Genomic DNA, 19,082 nt, shown 5'->3' with positions numbered 1-19,082 from the left:
AACTAGATTAAGTAGTCTAGTTGTATTCAATATTGAGGGATCTGGGGCTGTGCAGGACTTGGCAGAGTTCTTAGTTAATATGTTTAACTGGTCTCAGCATGTTTAACTATTGTTCATTGAATTTTGAAAAAATACGACGATGGAAATGATCAAAAATCATCAGATGCTGACGATGTACATTTATCTATGCATTTATCATGGTTATAGGCTTCATTTTGACCGCTTTCATAATGAGGCGTTCAGGGTGCGCTCTACGGAAGCCTCGTTGGCGCAGTAGGCAGCGCGTCAGTCTCATAATCTGAAGGTCGTGAGTTCGAGCCTCACACGGGGCACTAGATTTTTCGTTTTGCCAAAAATCGTCTGAAATGTTTGAGACCTATCACGAAATTTATTTACGCAAACTTTGATGCGAATATAGAAGACGCACATATCATACTATCATACTAATAAATTATATGCAGTTACCATTTAATATATTTTCAACCTGACCAAGGGCGAATAAGCCGAAATTTCTACATTAGGAACGTTGAAAGTGACATATTGCATACAAACAGCATCGTAATCAATAGAAATCTCGATTGGACCCTTGAATAAATGACTCTACTATGATTAAACATGACCAGCAGATGGCGCGTAGGTTGCTTGCAAACAGCATCGTTTATACTTACTGTAATGATGATGAATAGATTTAATCTAACACTCGATCCAAAATGTGTCCCTGTTCTATGTAAGTAATCAACAAGAAGAAAAACTGAATAATTCAAAATGTGTCTCGTGAACGAATTACTCAATTTCTCTTGTAACAGTTGTAATAGCACATGATTTCATTTTCTTCGCTCTTTTTTAGCCGCAGAAGTGAGGGTGTGTTCTTCAACACTGTCAGCAAAAGTTTGTGGACAAAAGTTTCTGTTTGGCTTCATTTAGATGGGAAAGGTTGAGCTAAAGTGAGCGAGTCTGATATTTAGATTAGATGGAGGAGGAGGAGGGCCTTGAGGAGGGTGCGCACCCACTCACCCCCCCCCCCCCCCCCACACACACACACACACAGAGCTACAGATAAAGTTTGAAGTGACGCCGTGCCGGAGGGCTTCCTCATAATTGATTTGAATCATTCGGATTAAATCTCTGGAGTGAGATGTTGCGATGGTCCGTGCAGCACTGCAGAACGCGGACTTGTTTTGGCTGATTTGGTTTTATATCGTTTTTGTAGCGGAGAGCGGCTGCAGGTCAGCCGACGTATCCAGCTGTCATGAGGTGAAGACAGCCTACTTACTGCGCCAGATCGGGCCGGTGAAGCTGGTACCGGACAGGCCCGGAGCAGGTCAGAAATACACGCGCAAGCGTCTATATCTTTTTACCCTAATCCACAGGATAATATAGACCGAAATGTGTCTGGAATTGATCTGACAACTTGTTGCGTTTCTTAAATGAGGTTTGGTGCCAATTAACAGCCGCACTCAATTAAATGTAATAATTAAAAATAAGCCTCCTGCTAAAGTTCACGATGTTTATTCACTTCATCTCGATCCTGCCGAAAGTAGTTTAGTAGTAGTCTCTATTCATGCGTGTTTTGCTTTTGACTTGAAGTATTTAAGCAGCTTTAAAGTTGTAAAGGACCCTGTAGAAATGACGGAGCAGCAGCAAAATTTCATATCTGTTTATAAATGTTACATTAAAGATGCTGATTTCTCAAGATGAGTGTGAGATTTTGTTTGGTTCAGGAGAAACCCTCAGAAATATGAATGAATGGCAGTGAATCGGTTAAGGATAGTCATTAGAAAAAGGGGAACTCTGCTACTGTCGTCACGCATTTCTTCACAATCATAAAACCAATTATTTCCAGATGTCATTTGAACCAAAGATTGAATGCAAATATTCTTCCCCAGGAAATAGTCTTTTCATGGAGTTCCACTCCCTGCATCCGCGGAGGGATAAAAGAAACATAAAAGCAACCTAATCTGCCTTCAAGAACACGCTGTACTCTTGATTTGATGCTGTAGCCGTCTCTCACCTGTTGACGGGTTAGAATAGACCAGTAAAGGCTCATAAAAGTCTTTACTGTGCAGCATGGGTTCACCTACATGCTGTCTGTATGTCCTGTCGTAACAGGACTGGGCAGCCTCGCTCTATAACTGATGAGGGTCAGGTGCCTTTGCCATATATTTCCCCTTCCGATCACTCTGATTGATTTAGTGCGGCTGTTTCCAGAATTAAATCGGCGCTGCCATCCCATTATAAACCTATCACAGCCCTCCAAATGAACCATAGCTATGCCAGCAATGTGTTTGCATGTGTTTGTCCGTGTGTCAATGTATAAGCTAAGTTTTTTTTTTCATCTTTAAGATCACTATGTGTTCTAAAATTTGCGTCATTTCGGATCTTCCCCGTGTGAAAACATGATAACGAGCATGACTCCGTCCTCCTTCTGCCGTCCAGGCGAGTCTCTGCGAGTGTGCGTCCACCCCGGGCCCAGCTGCTGCACCAGTAAGATGGAGGACAGCTACATGGCAGCTGTCCGCAGCGAGACGCAGCAGAAGATGCGATCCTACAGCTTTGAGCTGAAGTACCTGATCGCTGGGCACACCAAGGCCTATCAAGGTGAGGGCGAGAAGCTTCCAGCGGGAAGCTCTGCTGCCTTGTTTTACACCTTTCACGCTTGTTTCACGCTTCCAAACATTCTGATCCATTTTCCGATGGTCTGATCCAGGGGGTGCCACCATCGCACCCTATTTTCTCTTTGATTATTAACTTTAGAGTGTCCCGTCGTGAAAATATCCACCTTTTTTGCTCATAGATTCAAAACTTCAGTTCCGTCATCTGTGGGAAAATCAAGTAACAGCTGTTCTGGGGTTGTTCGCTGCTCCTCTATCACATCGCTGACACAGAGTAAACCCAACAGACCGAACCGCTGCGCCCCTGTGCCACATTGGCCCTGTTGACATTCGGACCGTTACCCCCAGTTACAGCAGGACAAGACTCGGGGTCAACAACTGAACATTGATGCACAACTATAAATTTAGTCCAAACCTGATCCAGCAGGTCGCCGCTATTCACAGCCTGTGTTGCTTCTAAACTACAGGGAGGACGCTTGTCAGCAGTTATTTGGTTTTTGATTTTGAGTTTTTTTTTTAAACGCACATCGAGATACATTTTTGATTTGTTTGGCGATTGCCAATGTGGAAGAACTCACTTGGGGATTTTTTTTTTTGCATTTGAACAGCTCTGTCAATGGCCTGTAGCCTCCTGTCATTCTCACTTTGTGTGTCTGTCATGAAATAGCTAGTTTGTGTCAGGGGTAGTGATGTGAGGCGGGTTCATTTTGTGAGGCGCCGCAGTGGCTAGCCAAACAAACAACTGACGTCCGATTGAGAACTTTGAGAGCGCAAACTCTCAGAGGGAGCTGCGGAAAACCGTGTTACAACTCTCCCCTTTCTCTCTCTGTTCATCTGTCTATGTAATAATCAGGTTTTGTTCTTGACCAATGAGAGCGCAAAGGATGAAGAATGTTTACATTCAATACGTATCCGCAGCAAACCGTTGTTGCTATGGGTAACAGCCGGTCTCTAACGGGCTGCTCTGAATAGGAGGAAGAATACTCTGCTTGTCCACTTGTCTCTCAACACCATTCAGCAGTCTTGTGTGAGCAGAGTGTGTGTGTGTGTGTGTGTGGTAGAAAGAACTTGCGTGTTTGTGGGTGTGTACATGATAGTGTGTATGTGTGTGTCCGTTTGCTGCAAAGATAATAGAGTGGGGGGGTGTCAAAGTTTATGAAACCTAGCAGACAGACACGGCCAAAGTGCTTTTTTTGCGCCTTTGGTGCGCCTCACTTCCCACGCGCCTTTTTCTGTTCTTCATACGCGGCGGAGGGCTGATTATCAGTTCCACGCACCCAGAACGTGTTGAATGAGGACAACACATAAAAACCACGAGAAAAAGAAAAAAACCCAAGTATCTGTCGCACGCAGTTCAGCTTCAGACGACGTTTCCCACAGAGGAAGACAAAGAAACAGGTGATATGTCATATTTTACCAAAAGTGACTTATGTTGCATGACAGCGAGCCAAATCTCTGTGGATCCCCCTCTTAAAAGAACCCACCATAAAAACTGAGACATGCCCAGAGCGGTCGTTGTCAGGCTACATGTACACCCTGAGGATTACGTTAGTGTGTGTATGTGTGTGTGTGTTGTCTCCTTCAAAACCCCTCCTGGCCTCTCCTTCATAACGCAGCTGTCATCCAATCATAGCGGGTAAAGAGCTGATCACATGACCTCAGAGCAGACTTCTGCGTGTCACACGGTGCTGCCGAGCACCTCTGATTCTCCTGCCAGGGCACAAATATGCAAAGTCCTAAAAGTAGGATGAGTCCTTTAGGCGTAGGGGCAGAGCACCTGCTGGTCTGTGCCAGTGTGACGGGACAGAAACGAGGGAATGCGGCCTGTGTCATTGTCCGACGTATTTAATTAAGTCCCAATTAGAGAAACAAGCTGTGAAATAATGAAATGTGAAGCTCTGGAGACACAAACACACACAAACATGCATGAATGAACTCGCTTCTGCAGTGAAAATAATAGATAAGTAGATTTTCCCCTCTGTCCACCAGAGTTTGAATGCTGGTGTGTGTGTGTGTGTGTGTGTGTGTGTGTGTGTGTGTGTCAGGATGCCATTAGTTTGACATCAGCTTTTTTCCTTTGCAGGTTTCAAACACAGGCTCTAACTGTCACACTCTAGTCCTCTTTAGTAGATGCTGCTGGGCAGCGGAAACAGGGTGCGTGGTGGGATTAGGTGTCTCGTTATCGCCTGACTAAAGATAACAGGGTAATGAAAGTAACCGCGGGGGTGTGTTAAGTTGGGTACTATTTCGGCCCTTACGCAGCCCGTCCAAGGTGAGTGTCACATTCGCTGTGTAACAAGTCCAAATGAAAAGGCACAGATATAGAAACGCTCAGTGGTGCCTGGAAAATCAATATCATGATTATCACGTTGCTTGAGTGATCACAGTTCTGAATCCTATCAAAGTATGGTTTCATGTCTCTAAAGTCTAATCTCAGCTGCTTTTATAGCATCAGGTATCACCGACAGGTAGAACAAAGCTGTTTCTTCTTATTGCTGTTGAGCACAGGTAAAACCAGCTCTTCCTTTCTGTCTCCTCTCTCATTCCAGAGACCTTTGACTCACTCGTGTCCTTCACCTCTAATCTGACCAGCTCTCTCTTTGACACGGCGTATTCCGCCTTGGCGTCCGACTGTCGCCCCCTTGTGTTCCAGCTGTTCAGCAGCATTAAACGCCACCTTTCAGGGGACCCTGTTTCATCTTTGGACAATGCCGTGCACCGGTTCTACGATGACCTCTTTCCCCTGGTCTACCAGCGCCTGCTCAACCCTGGGATGGGCCACCCCTCACCCCAGCCGTCCTCCTTCCACTCCGGCACTCACAAACACTGCCTGCGGACGATGAGGCAGGAGGTCGGCCCGTTCGGACCCCATCCACGTCTCCTCCTTAGCAGCCTCTCCCGTGTGCTGGGAGTGGGCCGGGCTTTGAGCCAGCTGCTAAAACTGGCTGGAGAGGTTGTTAACGCCACCGAAAGACTGACATTATCTCGAGAGTGCGGGCGCGGTTTAGTGAGGATGCAGTACTGTTCCCATTGCAGAGGGCTGACACTGATACGACCCTGCACGGGACTGTGTGTCAACATCATGAGAGGATGTCTGGTCAGTGATTTCTGAGTTTTTGTTCACTTGGTTGCTTCAGAATTCTCTAGACAGCTTATTTGCACTCACAACAGTTTCCATTTCCCATCCTTCCCTTTTGTAACTTGAAGGGACCCATAGCCTCTCACCTCGTCTGTTGCCCTCTCTTAATTGTAGATGGGAGTGTCGGATCTCGGCGCCCCCTGGAAGAGTCTGGTGGTACTGCTCCAGCGGTTAGCTGCCACTTTAGCGACCAGTAGTAACCACAACAGCATGGAATTAGCTCTGTTAGCGGCCCGAAATCATGTGAACGACGCCATCCTGCACGCTCAGCTGCACGGACCGCACATTACAGCCACCGTAAGCAGTGGGGATGATGGGAAGGGATGAGATGTGACAGGAAAATGAGGTGCTGTGAAGTCAGAAAAAGGTCATTAAATTCTTGTAATAATAGCGAAACCATGAGTTTTAGTTCACACAGGCTGTTGGATTTCTTCACCAAAGCCTTGTACCTAGAAGTTCTAAAAACAGTCTCATTCTTTAGAAAATCAGGGGTTCCCTGTGTGTGTGCGCACGTCTCTGCGTGTGCGTGTGTGTGTTGGAGAGAGAGAGTCTGTGAATTAAAATCCAGCGCTAGACAAAGCCTGGTTGTCGGGACAACCGATACCCAGAACACGGCTTGCCTCTGAGTGATGAGAAAGTTTCTGTGGCTAATCTCTGGACAAACAGACGACACACAAACGCATGCACGCACACTCTGTTGGAAAATGAGCCGGAGTAGCCGTCCAACTTTGAGAGAACACTGTGGACTTAGTGGAGTAGATTCCTGAGAGGTAAACAAACACACAAGCATAATCCCTCTGCTAATTGTGGCTTATGAGAAAATACCATTATCAAAATCGCATGATTGATTGTTTGATCAGGCTTCTCATCCATTAGAAGCATCAGCAAAGACTAAATCTTCAGCGGCATCCAAGTTTTAGCAGTAATTGGTTTTAAGATGGAAGGACAAGCATAAGTTCACTACTGATACTTATCAATAGATTTAAACAGAGCATTGGTATATTCTGTGTTGCTATCAAGCTTTTTTTATTTAAATGAATTGATCTCTTGATCTGAAAGTTAAGGGTTTGATGTGAGGTTGCAGAAACAAGTAGAAATGTTCTTTATTGATGATTTTGATGTGGACAAGGAGGCATCTGGGTTGATTTGGGAGGTCTCGGTAGGAGACTCCAACAAAGCAAAGGTGAGTCTGCATCTCCGAACTGCTCTAAACTTTGTCCTCTTCAGGCAGAGAAAGTGTGTGGACCCCAGAGTTCACATCCCGCCCTGTCACATGCACCCGCCAGCTCCACCACATCGGTGACGTCAGAGCGGTGGGGCGTCACAGCGGGTCCAGCTGCTAATCAGCGCCTACAGGACCGCTCCAATAGGTGGGATAAACTCATGTGATGAGATGACACAGACATAGAGGATTCTAACGTTTTACTGCAGTCCATAATGGATTTGTGCAATTTGTTTTTGCTGCATCACACCAGGTCTTTCCTACTGAAAGGGTCTCAAGGAGACAAAAGTCGCAGCCTGAAAAAACTCTCAAGGTAACTCGAGTATTGGATGTTTGCGGTGTCTTTAACCAGCAACTCTATTGGCCATTTTCCCTCTGAAGGTGATGTAATGGAACAGAGCTGCAGATGAAAATGGTTATTTGGGAAAAAAAATCAAGCATACAATACTTGGATTTAACTGTAATAACTTAATCTGTCTTTCAGGGAGTTTGAGGGCTCTATCCAGCGGTACCAGTGGTTCTTCTCAGAGCTGCCCGAGATGCTCTGTGAGAGTGAGATGGAGGTTGAGCAGCACACGTGCTGGAATGGCCAGGAAGTTGTAGAGAGGTGTGTGTGTCTTTCATTTGCCACATATTTGATGAAGGTTGAACGCGCAGCCCCATCATAGAGAGTGACTTGGCTCGGCTTATGCGTGTGTGTGTTCTTGTACCTGTTAAGTACCAGCAGATGCATTTTACTAGCACAGTGAGGACATTTATGCAAAGTGGGGACATCTTGGCTTTGTTGGGACTTGGTTTGAAGGTTAAGGTTAGGACGAGGGGCTGGGAAGTGCATTATCTCAATGAAAGTCCTCACAACCATAGAAGTACAAATGCGTGTGCGCGTGCACGTACATGTATGTGTACGTGGGTGCGTGCATGCTTGATTGGCGCGGGGCATCTAATAGTTGCCAGGGGGTTTGGGGGGTGGGGGCAAGACAGAGTTAGAAGGTTAGAGGGTTCGTTTCCAGAGCCTTTATCATGGTGATTGCTTTGGCAGCTTCAACTGGCAACAAAAATGGGTACACACACACACAAACACACACACACAAACACACAATTCACAGGCATTCCCAGCTGTGCACAAAAACACACTTGCATACCAGCATGTCCAGTCTAATATAGACAGAATATGGGCTGATATACATTATACCCTAAATTATTCACAGAGCCACAGCTGTTTGGGTTTAGATAATTAGCATTGGCAGTACGTACCACATTAATTAATCAACTAAACCATCTAAAATTGATTTGAATTAAGTCTTGGTTTATTCACCAATTTTCCACGACCAAGCAACAATCATCTTTTTCCTAGTTCATCTGTGAGGACCTGCCCTGTTTCTGAGAGGAGCAGATTTTTGGGGTGGATTTTTCCCCTTTTTAGCCTTCAGAGTTTCTGACTCATGTCGTCATTTTATCAACTAGTCAGCAGGCTGAGAAAGATCACCATTGTGCCCAAGTGGCGTTTTAATAAATAAAGAGTTTCCGTTCTGCAGTTTAGCCGTTCTGTGCCTCTCTGACCTCTTTACACCTTCTCTCTATCATCTATCAATCCAGTCATTCATCCATTCATCCATTCACCCGACCATTCATTGCTCCATCCTATTGAAACTTTCATTCACCTCCTCCACCCCCTGACCCACTTCACTCACCACGGTGTGTGTGTGTGCTGGTGAGAGTGTGTGTGCACTCTAGAACATCTTAAACAGATCACATAACATTACTGAAACAGATATGTGATCAGGATGTCTTAAAACATGAAAGACAACCAACAGGAAGGAATTTTAAATACACAGGTTTTAACATTTAACTTTATAGTTTTAACAATTTCGAACCTAGACGTTAACAGCCCAACCATAATGACCGAGGAAAGGGCAGCAGGCATCGCTGGCTCCTGAATTATCCATCTAGCATTGCCAAAAAGAAAGCCCTAATGTGCACCGTTATGTGTGCACGCGGTGGTTCTCTACACCTATACATGTCCTACTTGTTATATAAAGAAATTTAGATCATGCACTGACATTTAAAGTTTAAGTGACCTCTGTTCTTGTTCTTATTCCTTGTGTAATGTTGCACCGGCCATCTGTAGCCAACTTATTTTAGCCATTTCTCTATTAATACCTGTGTTCTAAACCCAGACAGAGGTGAACTCGGACCTGTAATAGCTGCTCTTGTCCGGTAGGGGGAAGCATCTCAACTGCAATCTCAATCGCGAGCCATTAACTCCGCTTCCACAACGTGCCACACCCAATATTTTCATGTTTCTGTGGGTTGTTGCAGTAAGAAGAATGAATCATGTCAGGCTCACTACTTCTGTCACACATGAGGTGGGCGTATAATAGTTATTCCGTGGCATTTTTGTTACCATGTTACTGTGTTCCACATGACACCATCCAAATGTGTGTGTGTGAGCGCTACCGTTGACAACCGTCCCTTCACTGAGGGCATCAACGGTGCAGCGTAGTCATTACGGCTCTGCTGATTTATGCCTGTGCTCCTCTACATCTTATTAGGTGTCACTCACAGTCACACCTCTCCGTCTCTTCTGCAGCACAGTTTCTGAGATATTATCATGTGATGTCAGAATCCCAACAGCCTGTAATCTGTCCAGATGATCATTCACAGCTCCGACAGCTTCCATAAATGCTCCACAGGAGAAGAAAAATAGCATCACACCTAACGCTGTTGCTACCTTCTCTCAGATTTGAGACAGACCACAATCACCCAGTGCAACACTGAAATTCTTTATGTAACTATCCTGATGATCTGAAGATTATAAAACAAACATATATCCTTTTTAGATACCAAATTGATAAAAAAAAAGAGGGGGAAAAATCTGCTTTGTGTAAGTCGTTAATATTGAACTTATCTCCCGGGTACTGACCTGCTATCTCCCCCCTCCAGCCATAATAAATCTAATGGTGGTGAAGCATTAACAAGAATGATTCCTGTTCCCACCTGGGGGCTAAAATGTCTGTTCCTACCCATAAAAGACGCTGTCGTCCTCTGGGCGGGTCAGACTGCTGATCATGGGTTATGGCCCATTAAAACTCAAATTCGCAATTGTTTGGATATTTCAAGTGACGCATTTCCTGTATTTCTGATGATCGATTCGGTCCCTTCACGTTTGTCTGCAGTGGGGTTTGTTTTGGGCCTAACTGCTTGTTTCTTACTTCACATTGTTCTGCCTAACACATATTGGTGTCACTAATCAATAAGAGCTGAAGGCATTTCTTTGCAGCATCCATCAGTCGGCCTTTAAAATCAATAGCAGCCCTACGCTTTATTTTATCTCAGCTGGACGTGCACACAAAGGATTTTACAGGAGCTTTGCTATTAAGATTTGCCAGCATGTATAATTTCATCGACACTTGGGCTTCGTCCAGCGTTGGAAAGCCCAACAGCAACCTTGACTCTGTAAACGTGGCTCTGATTTAACCTGGTGGATGAAACCGTCATCGCTCTCACGGCATTTCTGTCAAAAATGTGTCAGATTGTGCTCATTTCTTGGCTGCGTATGTTGGTTGAGCTCAGTAAAGTCGCTCTGGTAACACCATGAATGAGCTCAGCCCTCCTATCCAGAGGTCATCGCTGGTGTGGGGGGGGGCGCTGCCTCGCGGCTCAGCTCCCTCTTTAACACTTGTGCTACTGCTGATCCTGGATCTGTCAAACATAGACATTATCACTGGCTCTCAGGAGAGAAGCTGCTGCTTTTCTTCAAGGAAGCCATCATCATCTGTGTTTCAGGGAAACCATAAGCACAGTTTGTGAGCATGTAAACGCAGTGATAATACATAATCTATAATATTCTAACGATCACTCTCTTTCCTCGTACGTCAGTCTGTTAATCGGCCAGATAATCTTTGGTATACTTTATCTGCAGTGTGTGAGCAGCTTGCTCTCTCTCATAAACACACTCTCACATTCTTCAAATGTGATGATGGCCTCACACACCCAGCTGTAATATGACAAATGAGGCATTTGTTTACTTGTCCCAATCCTCTCTTCTAAAAGTTTTAGTGTGTTGAGTGTTGCGGTAGAAGAAATAATTGTTCCTAATGAGGACAGACGATGCTGGCGTGGATGGCTGGGTAAATCCCCAGTGTGCCAGGACAACAGCGAGGTGTTTACACACTCATCCTCGGTTGTGTGGTGCCAACGCCGATCCTCAGAACGTTTTCTGGTGTTTAAGGAATGCTGGTATTTCCCCCCCCCGGGCACCGTCTGCGGCTTTTAATTGAGCTTTTCTCATCCCTTCACCTCACCCATTTCCTTTAGTCCAATTCCTTTTACTGTCTTCTTCTTTTACTCTCTCAAACTTTTGATGACAATTCGAGGGTCTTTGTTGAACCTTCCCGTCATGCATTTTATTTTGCACTAGTCTGTCGTGCACATGTTGGGGCTTTTCCATCCCATAAACCCGTCTGTGTATAATGTTTCATCCCGAATGAAACACTTCTAAACCCTTTCAGATGAGATCCATTTTGTGGTCTTTCTTTGCTGGTCTTCGCTGTATCTTCGTCGTCACCAGGACTAGTTTCCATGGTGATACTGTTTGAAATGTCCCTTTTGTGTACCTTTGCTCCACCACCGGCATCATGAGCTTTGTTACGTGTCATAAAGTCGGATTTCAGACTCCAGCCAGGTCTCCAGGATTTGTAGACGTGTTTGCGTGCAGCCCCTCCCTCATCAAACACCCGGATAAAATGTGGAAATGGCTCAAATTACAAACAGACATCAGCACTTTAGGACACTTCTGCAGCATAAAGCAGCACAATCACTCTCAGTGCGACTGCTTATGAGATGCTGACCTGTATGAATAAAGAACTCTTCAGCACCGAAACAACCGTGGACGTTAAAATGATCCACGAGTGCATCTCTCTCAATTGTGCACGCAATCATTCAGACCCTCTCACGGAACATTTGCACAGTCGCAGCCAGTGCTGTGTTAATCATTTGCAGTCCGGTTGTTCACCACTTTATCCTCCTCAAACGTGCTAACTGTAATAATGCGTCTCAGAGCAAAGCTGCTGGTCATTATTTTCCTCAATGCTGCTGAATGTACCCAACATTTCTTTTCCTCTCTAATAAGCACATTCTCCCACGAGGGTCTGTTCTCTCATTATTTCTTAAATTAAACAGGCTCTTGATCTGTTGATGTTGTGTGCACTCGGCTGCATAAATAATGTGAACTAGCCCCAAAGCTGCTTCGCGGAGAGGTCCTTGCAGAGACATCGCATGTGCACTTTTCTGAACTCGTGCTGTTGATATCGGGCCAAAGCCAAAAACACAAGAAAACACACCGAGCTGCTGAGTCAGGCCTCAGGTGAATCGACTTTAGTCAAATATGCATGGAAAATGCAATTTCTGATAGGATTATATTCAACACAACATTAGCACAGCTCCCGTGGCCGGGGGCCGAACCCACACTTGAAGTCTTTTCTTTTATATATAATTGGATGACGCTGTGCATGTTTCTGTTCTTTGGTTCTCACAGTTCTCCGCTCTTGTTGCCATAGCCAGACTGTGTTTATGTTTTTAAGGGTGTAGACTCAGTGGTTACTGAGCTAGTTGCATTAGCTAACAAACTTGGTTTGGAACTTTGGAAACTATGAGTCATTACATATCTCATGAGTGTTGTGGGAAGTGACATAGAAAGACATGAGCGCATCTAGTCATGTGACCTGAAGTTAAACTAATCATTTTAAGATGAGTTTCATGATTACTTGTGGTCTTTTTTTGGTGATATTGATATTTGGTGCTGTAAATTGCATCTGTACTGAAGCACTGTTGGTGTATTTAAACTGAGTTTTTGCAAATAATTTTGACTCTGTCAAAAGGAACCACATTCAAAATGAGTAATGCTGTTGCATTATGTTTGTGCAAAATAAAGAAGTAATAAAAAGAGTCAAAATCTAAATAAAAAGCTGCAAAAACTTGTGCTTCAGGTACGTTCTTGTTTTTCAAAACGCACTCCAGGAAAATATCCGTCAGATAAATTTACATCAAACGGTGTGTCTGCGCGCGTCCCCGCACATGAAGTGAATTATTATGGCCCGATTAAACACGGTGGCATCGTGACTGAGTGTAAACTGGGGCAGGAGAACAAGACACATTCAGAAGTGGGACAGAAAGTACCGTGACCCCTCACTCCTCTGTGTTTGTGTAGTTATGCAGGTCGTATTGGCAGCGCTTTCGAAAACAAGAGGAAAAACCCCGAAGCGTCCGTCCGTAACGCCGACCCTGTCCTGAAGGGGGTGAAGCTGAGGCTGGAGCAGCTGACACAGGTACACAAATCTCACAAATGTCCTTCAGATATGCACCAAGAACAGCAACAAGACATAGAAATCACACATATGTGGCCTCGTGACCTTTCACCCCGTGCTGCATTTAGTCACACCTTGACTGGTGCTTTGACCTGCCGTCTGATCCGATGCCCGTGGCGTGTTTCCCAAAGGCTGCCTCTTATATTTTTGGCGACTCACCGATCTTTCCTCCAGCACTTGCCACAGCCCTAATTTACCGTGTTGACAGGAAATCTTATGGGAAGAGAAATGAAAGTCACCGTTCTTTCTTCACTCATTCTTCACTCCCTGGGACATTTTTCATTTTCGACCCAAAACTGACACGCGTCATTCATCCACTCACATAATTCTCAGAGCGTGCACACTGGCACCTCCAATGCTGATACTTTCCCCTCGACATCTGTAAACAGTAATACATTACTCGACCTCATATCCTAACTATGGTCCTATTTTATTTTATTTAAAATGGAACCATAGTTAGGATATGAGGTGAAACCCATTCAAAGATCCTTTATGAACAACAAAGCAACCTCCGCCAAGGCTCATGGCCGAGAACATCTTTGTGAATATATATAGATTAATTGATTACCTACCTTGACCCATTCTTTAAGGTTTGGATACATTCAGAGGAATTGAGAAGATCTGATACAAAGTCCTGTATAAAGGTTGTTAATAATCTCTAGAAATGTTGCTACCTTATTTATATTAGTATTTAGATTACAATGCTTGTGCTCCAGATTGTGTGTTTCTTGTGTGTGTCTCTTATCTCTTGTAATCTCATTCAAGTCTTTATTCAATAAATCTAAATGTTAAAACTAGAATTACCAACAACTCAAAAGATTAACAAAACAATCTTTTGTGGTCTCATTAAGTACTCACAAGGTGCCTCAGTCTGTATTTGTTGGTATTTAAAGGCCAAATGGGAAGATAATCCATACTTTTCATCATAACTTCTTTGCTCCTGGTGGTTCGGTCACGATGTCAGATGTTATTCCAGACGGGGCCCCTCCCCAGCAGTGTTTTCCATCCCTTCCCAGTATCCAAAGGCATTCCCAGGCTAGATGAGAGGCTGTGTAAAGCCCCTCCTGTGAGTCTTAGGTGTACTCCAGGGTCTCTTCCCAGTTGGATGTGCCTGGAAGAGCTCCAGATGGGAGATGCCTGGCAGGCACCTCAGCTCTGGATGAGTCCGCTTCCTGATGTCCCACTTCGCTCCATCTAATCCTCAACCCAGACGCAATTTGTTTGCTGCTCTCAAAAATCCCGGGAAAATACCAAACTAATTTAAATTCTATTTTCCAATTCGCAGCATCTATTTACTCAAATATTACCAAAAGGATGTTTAATTTCATGCAAGATGATAAATATTGACTTTCCCCTGCACAGCTGTTCACGCTACTTTTAAGCTTTTCTAAACATAGATGAGGATTTGCCGAACCAAGAAGAATTACTGGCGAACGGATCACTTCGCGTGGCACGTGGGGCCGATTCTGACTGAGAGGTTTGAGACGTGGAGGCGAGTGAATTATGATTTGGCTGAAATGACTCACTCAATTTTCAAGGACTTATGGGTAATAATCAGGCTAATCGGTCATCCTTTCAGCCATAACTACAAAACTACTGTTAACCCTGAAAAACGAGCGTTGATGTCAAGTCTAACGATGTAAACATGGTTATTCTGCCCACTACATGCGAGGGTAAATTAAACCTTGCACGGTCAATGTAGTAGCTGCGTGGTTGACCTGCTGCTATTATGTATGGATCCATGGAAAACCACTTAATGGACATGTTGTCTGTTTTCCTCTCCGTCTATTTTTTCCTCTCCGCTCCGACTTGAGTTTGACGCCGAGTCCATTAATCATGTTGCATTTGCATGGAGGGAATGCCGAGTCAGCGCCATGCCTTGGCATGGGTTTATGGGCCAGAGCTTCATCCTCAGCCTATTAACTGAATAAAAAAAACATGCCTGTCCTGTTCGCTGTGATCTAGAGGCAATTGAGTCTTCCGGAGTTGAGACGTAAACAGCGCCGGGATATGAGAATCCAGTGATCAATGTTTTTTTGGAGCTGCCTGGAAGACAGATTGGAGTAACAGGACACAGCAGAAACCAAAGGGAAAAGTCAGATATGCCAAAGGTGGAAAGCGTTTGAGGTCATAAGCCTCCTTCGCCGTGCTGGTTTCATGCTGGAACTCCTCTTTTATTTTCCTGTGGGCTGAGCCATTTGTCAGAAGTGCACACATTAATGCGCTGGGTGGCTTGGTAATTATTCATACCTGTCATTTGTGCCATTTACACTCTCGCACGCACGGTCAGCAACGAGGGGAGCAGAACAATATTGAGCAGGACAAAGGAGCCTCCTTTGAATTTTAATGATGTCATCAGCTGCATTTTGGAGGCCTTCCATCATGTTTCTCTGTCTTTCCATTGGTTTTTTTGTAGTTTTGGCATTTGCACAAATTTGTCTCAGGCAGAAGGTGACTTCAGCGTTATTTTTACGATCAAATCCTGCGGAGAATTTACATGTTTAAAGATGTAAAGACGATGTAAAGAAGCTGAAGATGTCAACAAGCGAGGAACAGAAATTCTGTAACTAACCTAAGCTCGATGAAATTGATGCCTGGTTGATGTCATAGCAACAGCACAAAAAAGAGGCTGTAAAACTAAAAGTCCACCCTTCAAACCGCCACACAAGACTGCAGAGCTTCATTTGGCCCTGGCGTTGTGGGAAGCGCTACATGCTGCTATCATTAAACACACTCCTGATGCAAATGTGCCTCCTCTCGGTTCAGACACAATAAAATGGCGATTAGACACCCCCAGTGTGACCAGTGTTTGCTGTTTACCCACCAGCGCGTCCGTGTGTTGAAGGAATAACACTGCACGTGCACTGCAATCCAAACATTTAATTAGCGAGTGTGCGTCTGCTGCTTAGCCAAAAGACACTCGGATTAAAAATGCTTGTAATTAGAAAAGAACCGGCTCTCACTTTTGCCTTTTCTCTGCCAGACGTGCAAGATTATACTGAACAATTCATTCCATTAGATGCTGGGTTGAAGCGTTATCTTTGGGGGGGGGAAATAAAATGAAATGCCAGTGCAATATATCTTTTTATCCCTTATCAACCTGGTAGCCTTTGGCCTTAACTCTGTTATCTGCTGAAATTCATATTTTATCCAACTTTGTTATCTACGGTGCACATTTATCACGTAGGGAACCAATTATAAGTGCTTGTCTCTGTGCGTTTGGGCATGTTTTCACTGTGTTTTTCTCTACTTTACCCCAGCAAAAGTTTAGCGTACATGGAAAGTGTGTCTGTTCCAGAGGTGTGACGCTGTGTGTCTGTGTGTAGGAGCTCTTAGTCGAACTTGGCTGGGCGAGAAAAACTAGAATAAAGGTGGAGGAAGAGGAAGAGGGAGGGAGTGCACAGATGGAGGGAGGCAGTGGATACGACTGTGATGATGAAGACGGCTGTGAAGCATCAGGAGAGAACAGAGGTGAGTCACAAACACACACACACACACACACTCTTGGGTCTGGTGCTGTGTTTTAATGCTGCAGGCTCACTGATCTTTAGCTAACAGGGACATGCCTGGCCTGAAGGGAGAGTCAGTCCTGGGAGAGATTCCCGCTCCCTTTCTTTCCCTTCCTTCCTCGCTCCTTCTCTACCATTCCTCTTGTTTCGCTGTCTCAGCAGGTTCGTTCCTGCTGCTCTTGTTAGCCGGGATAACGGATGCACTAACAAGCAGGTCACCCCAAAAAGAGACACGTAAAAATAACCAGTTATTATTCATTTATCTTTTCCTCACTTATTCATCATGCTTATGCTTCCATACATGCATAATGACTATTACATGATGAACCTTGAGGACCACAAGGCAGTTTTATACAGATGTGGTTGAAAGAAAGGGCTTGTAAAGCCTAAACTCTAACCTACAAGGACCAAAGCACTTTAAAATGTAAATGCTCTGTTTATATTTGAAGACTGAATGAAACATTTAAACCCCAGGTCAGTTTGCAGCCTTGGTTACTACTTCATAGGATCACATTTTCTGCATGATCGCTCTCTTACTTGTCACCAAGGAGGTAATTCATGATGTCAGTGGCAGGGGATGTTGCCCCAAGGGCATGAGGCAATAGGGTCAAAGGTCAGTGTCACATGAATTGACCCTTCTCATGTCATCATAGCACACTGAGTTGATTTTCACTTATTGCAATAGTGTAAGTCATCAAACTATATAATGCTGGCAAAGAAATTGCTTCCTGTCTGCTTCCCAAATAGTGACAGGTACAAAGATGATGGATGTCTGGCTAAGAATTCAGGAAATAAACCCGTGCTGGATTGGAGTTCCATATCGTGCGGTCATCACCATGATTTTGGCTAGCAGTGTGCTAATGGTGGCCATTCAGCAAACAGCGGCAAGTAAAATTCAAATAAGGACTGTGCCTCGTATATCTGCCTCTAAATAGCTGCAGACGAGATTTACCAGCCGAGGCAGAGGGAGTCGTTCTTTATCCGCCGTTTACATCTGCTGATATTCACTATAAATGAGCTGAATTTATAGTTTCTTTGACTCTCTTACTGCCATAAAATAAGAGCACTCTAACTACTTCTCGGCACATTCTGGTGTTGCAGATGATACTGAATTAAGGCCTAATTAAATTCTCATTAAATCATCAATTTTGCTTTTATCTTAATGGCTTGTACTAAACCCATTCTCACCTCTAGAGGAGATGAGATCATGTGAGAAGACAAACAGTTTTTGACTATTCCTGGTGCATCGAAACCCTTCCTAATGGCAAACTGCAGCCTCTTTGTCACGTTAAACCTTTATTTTCTTGCACTACAGAGCAAATGTAATCTACCAGCAGCTATTTGTCACATTAGCCATACCCTCAAAGTTTAACCTTCATGTGTCGGGTGTGTGGCAGCTCCTGCTTCCCGCCGGGCCCCAAACAGCCACATTGGCAATTTGCTGAGAAAATTGCCAGTTATGATTTACCAAGCCGGTGGTTCCGTGCGGAGATCCTATCTGTGTAGCAACGTTCCCGGAGAAAGGAATCAAAATAAGCGACAAAGGGGATTTTCTGCATGTCTGCCTGTTTGATGGAATCTCTGTGAATGCAAACAAGTCTGGCACACGGCTGAGCCACATGTCATTGCTCTACCCTGAACAATGATCCGAAAAATGCATTTCCCACGTATCTTCTAACGAATCCTCCTGACATCCGGTCTTTGCCGAGCACTAAGGATGGACGGCAGAGGACGAGAGGCGGAGGTGGCGCAGGATCACCCGGGGACTCATCAGATTTGGAGAAGTTTGCTCATTGCAGCTCGTTGCCAGGCCTGTGTTTTATTTATGTAGGCCACCAAACACTGGGAAGTTATTTTAGCACCGATGCAGACAGAACACCGGGTGCTCTTATTTATTGTTTGATTTAAGTCCATTTAAAAGTTCCCAGGCAGGGAGGAGAAACTGTTCCAGGATCAGACGTGGCAGTTTTACTTGAAATAGATGGATTGTAAACTTGGTTTGAACAGCAAGTATTAACGTATATGTGGTAATATTTACTATTAGTTCTATTATTTCTGTATTTTATAGATTAACCTTTTTTTTTAAACATATATCCGCAGTATTCAGTGAGGTGTTTGAGTTACCGCTGGGCATTTTTCTTTAGGTTTTATTTCATTTATTTCTTATCCTGAGCACCCTGTGAATTCAAAAAGATTAGAATTATTGATTTTTGCTCCTCCACAAATGAGCACAAT

At 44.3% G+C, this 19,082-nt stretch overlaps 1 protein-coding gene and 1 non-coding gene across 3 annotated transcripts in view; both read left to right on the top strand.

Moving 5' to 3' along the window:
* Positions 1-259: 259 nt before the first annotated feature.
* trnam-cau (transfer RNA methionine (anticodon CAU)) lies at positions 260-332 on the top strand. The gene has a single exon. It is a non-coding gene; the product is annotated as a tRNA-Met (tRNA).
* A 718-nt stretch (positions 333-1,050) lies between these two features.
* Positions 1,051-19,082, top strand: part of LOC101067728 (glypican-5-like) — a 25,207-nt gene continuing 7,175 nt past the window's right edge. For both annotated transcript variants that reach the window (XR_003886373.1, XM_029828664.1), the window contains exons 1-9: positions 1,051-1,321; positions 2,437-2,598; positions 5,162-5,709; positions 5,866-6,048; positions 6,979-7,121; positions 7,227-7,286; positions 7,458-7,580; positions 13,182-13,299; positions 16,665-16,809. Coding sequence is in view for 1 of the 2 variants with exons in the window: in XM_029828664.1 (XP_029684524.1) it covers positions 1,144-1,321; positions 2,437-2,598; positions 5,162-5,709; positions 5,866-6,048; positions 6,979-7,121; positions 7,227-7,286; positions 7,458-7,580; positions 13,182-13,299; positions 16,665-16,809 (1,660 nt within the window). In the remaining variant the exon portion in view is untranslated. The remainder of the gene's footprint in view (positions 1,322-2,436; positions 2,599-5,161; positions 5,710-5,865; positions 6,049-6,978; positions 7,122-7,226; positions 7,287-7,457; positions 7,581-13,181; positions 13,300-16,664; positions 16,810-19,082) is intronic.

Source organism: Takifugu rubripes, chromosome 20 (genome assembly GCF_901000725.2).
Source record: "Takifugu rubripes chromosome 20, fTakRub1.2, whole genome shotgun sequence".
NCBI lineage: Eukaryota > Metazoa > Chordata > Actinopteri > Tetraodontiformes > Tetraodontidae > Takifugu > Takifugu rubripes.
Note: the sequence above shows the minus strand (reverse complement) of the source record. Positions and strands in the feature narration are given on the sequence as shown.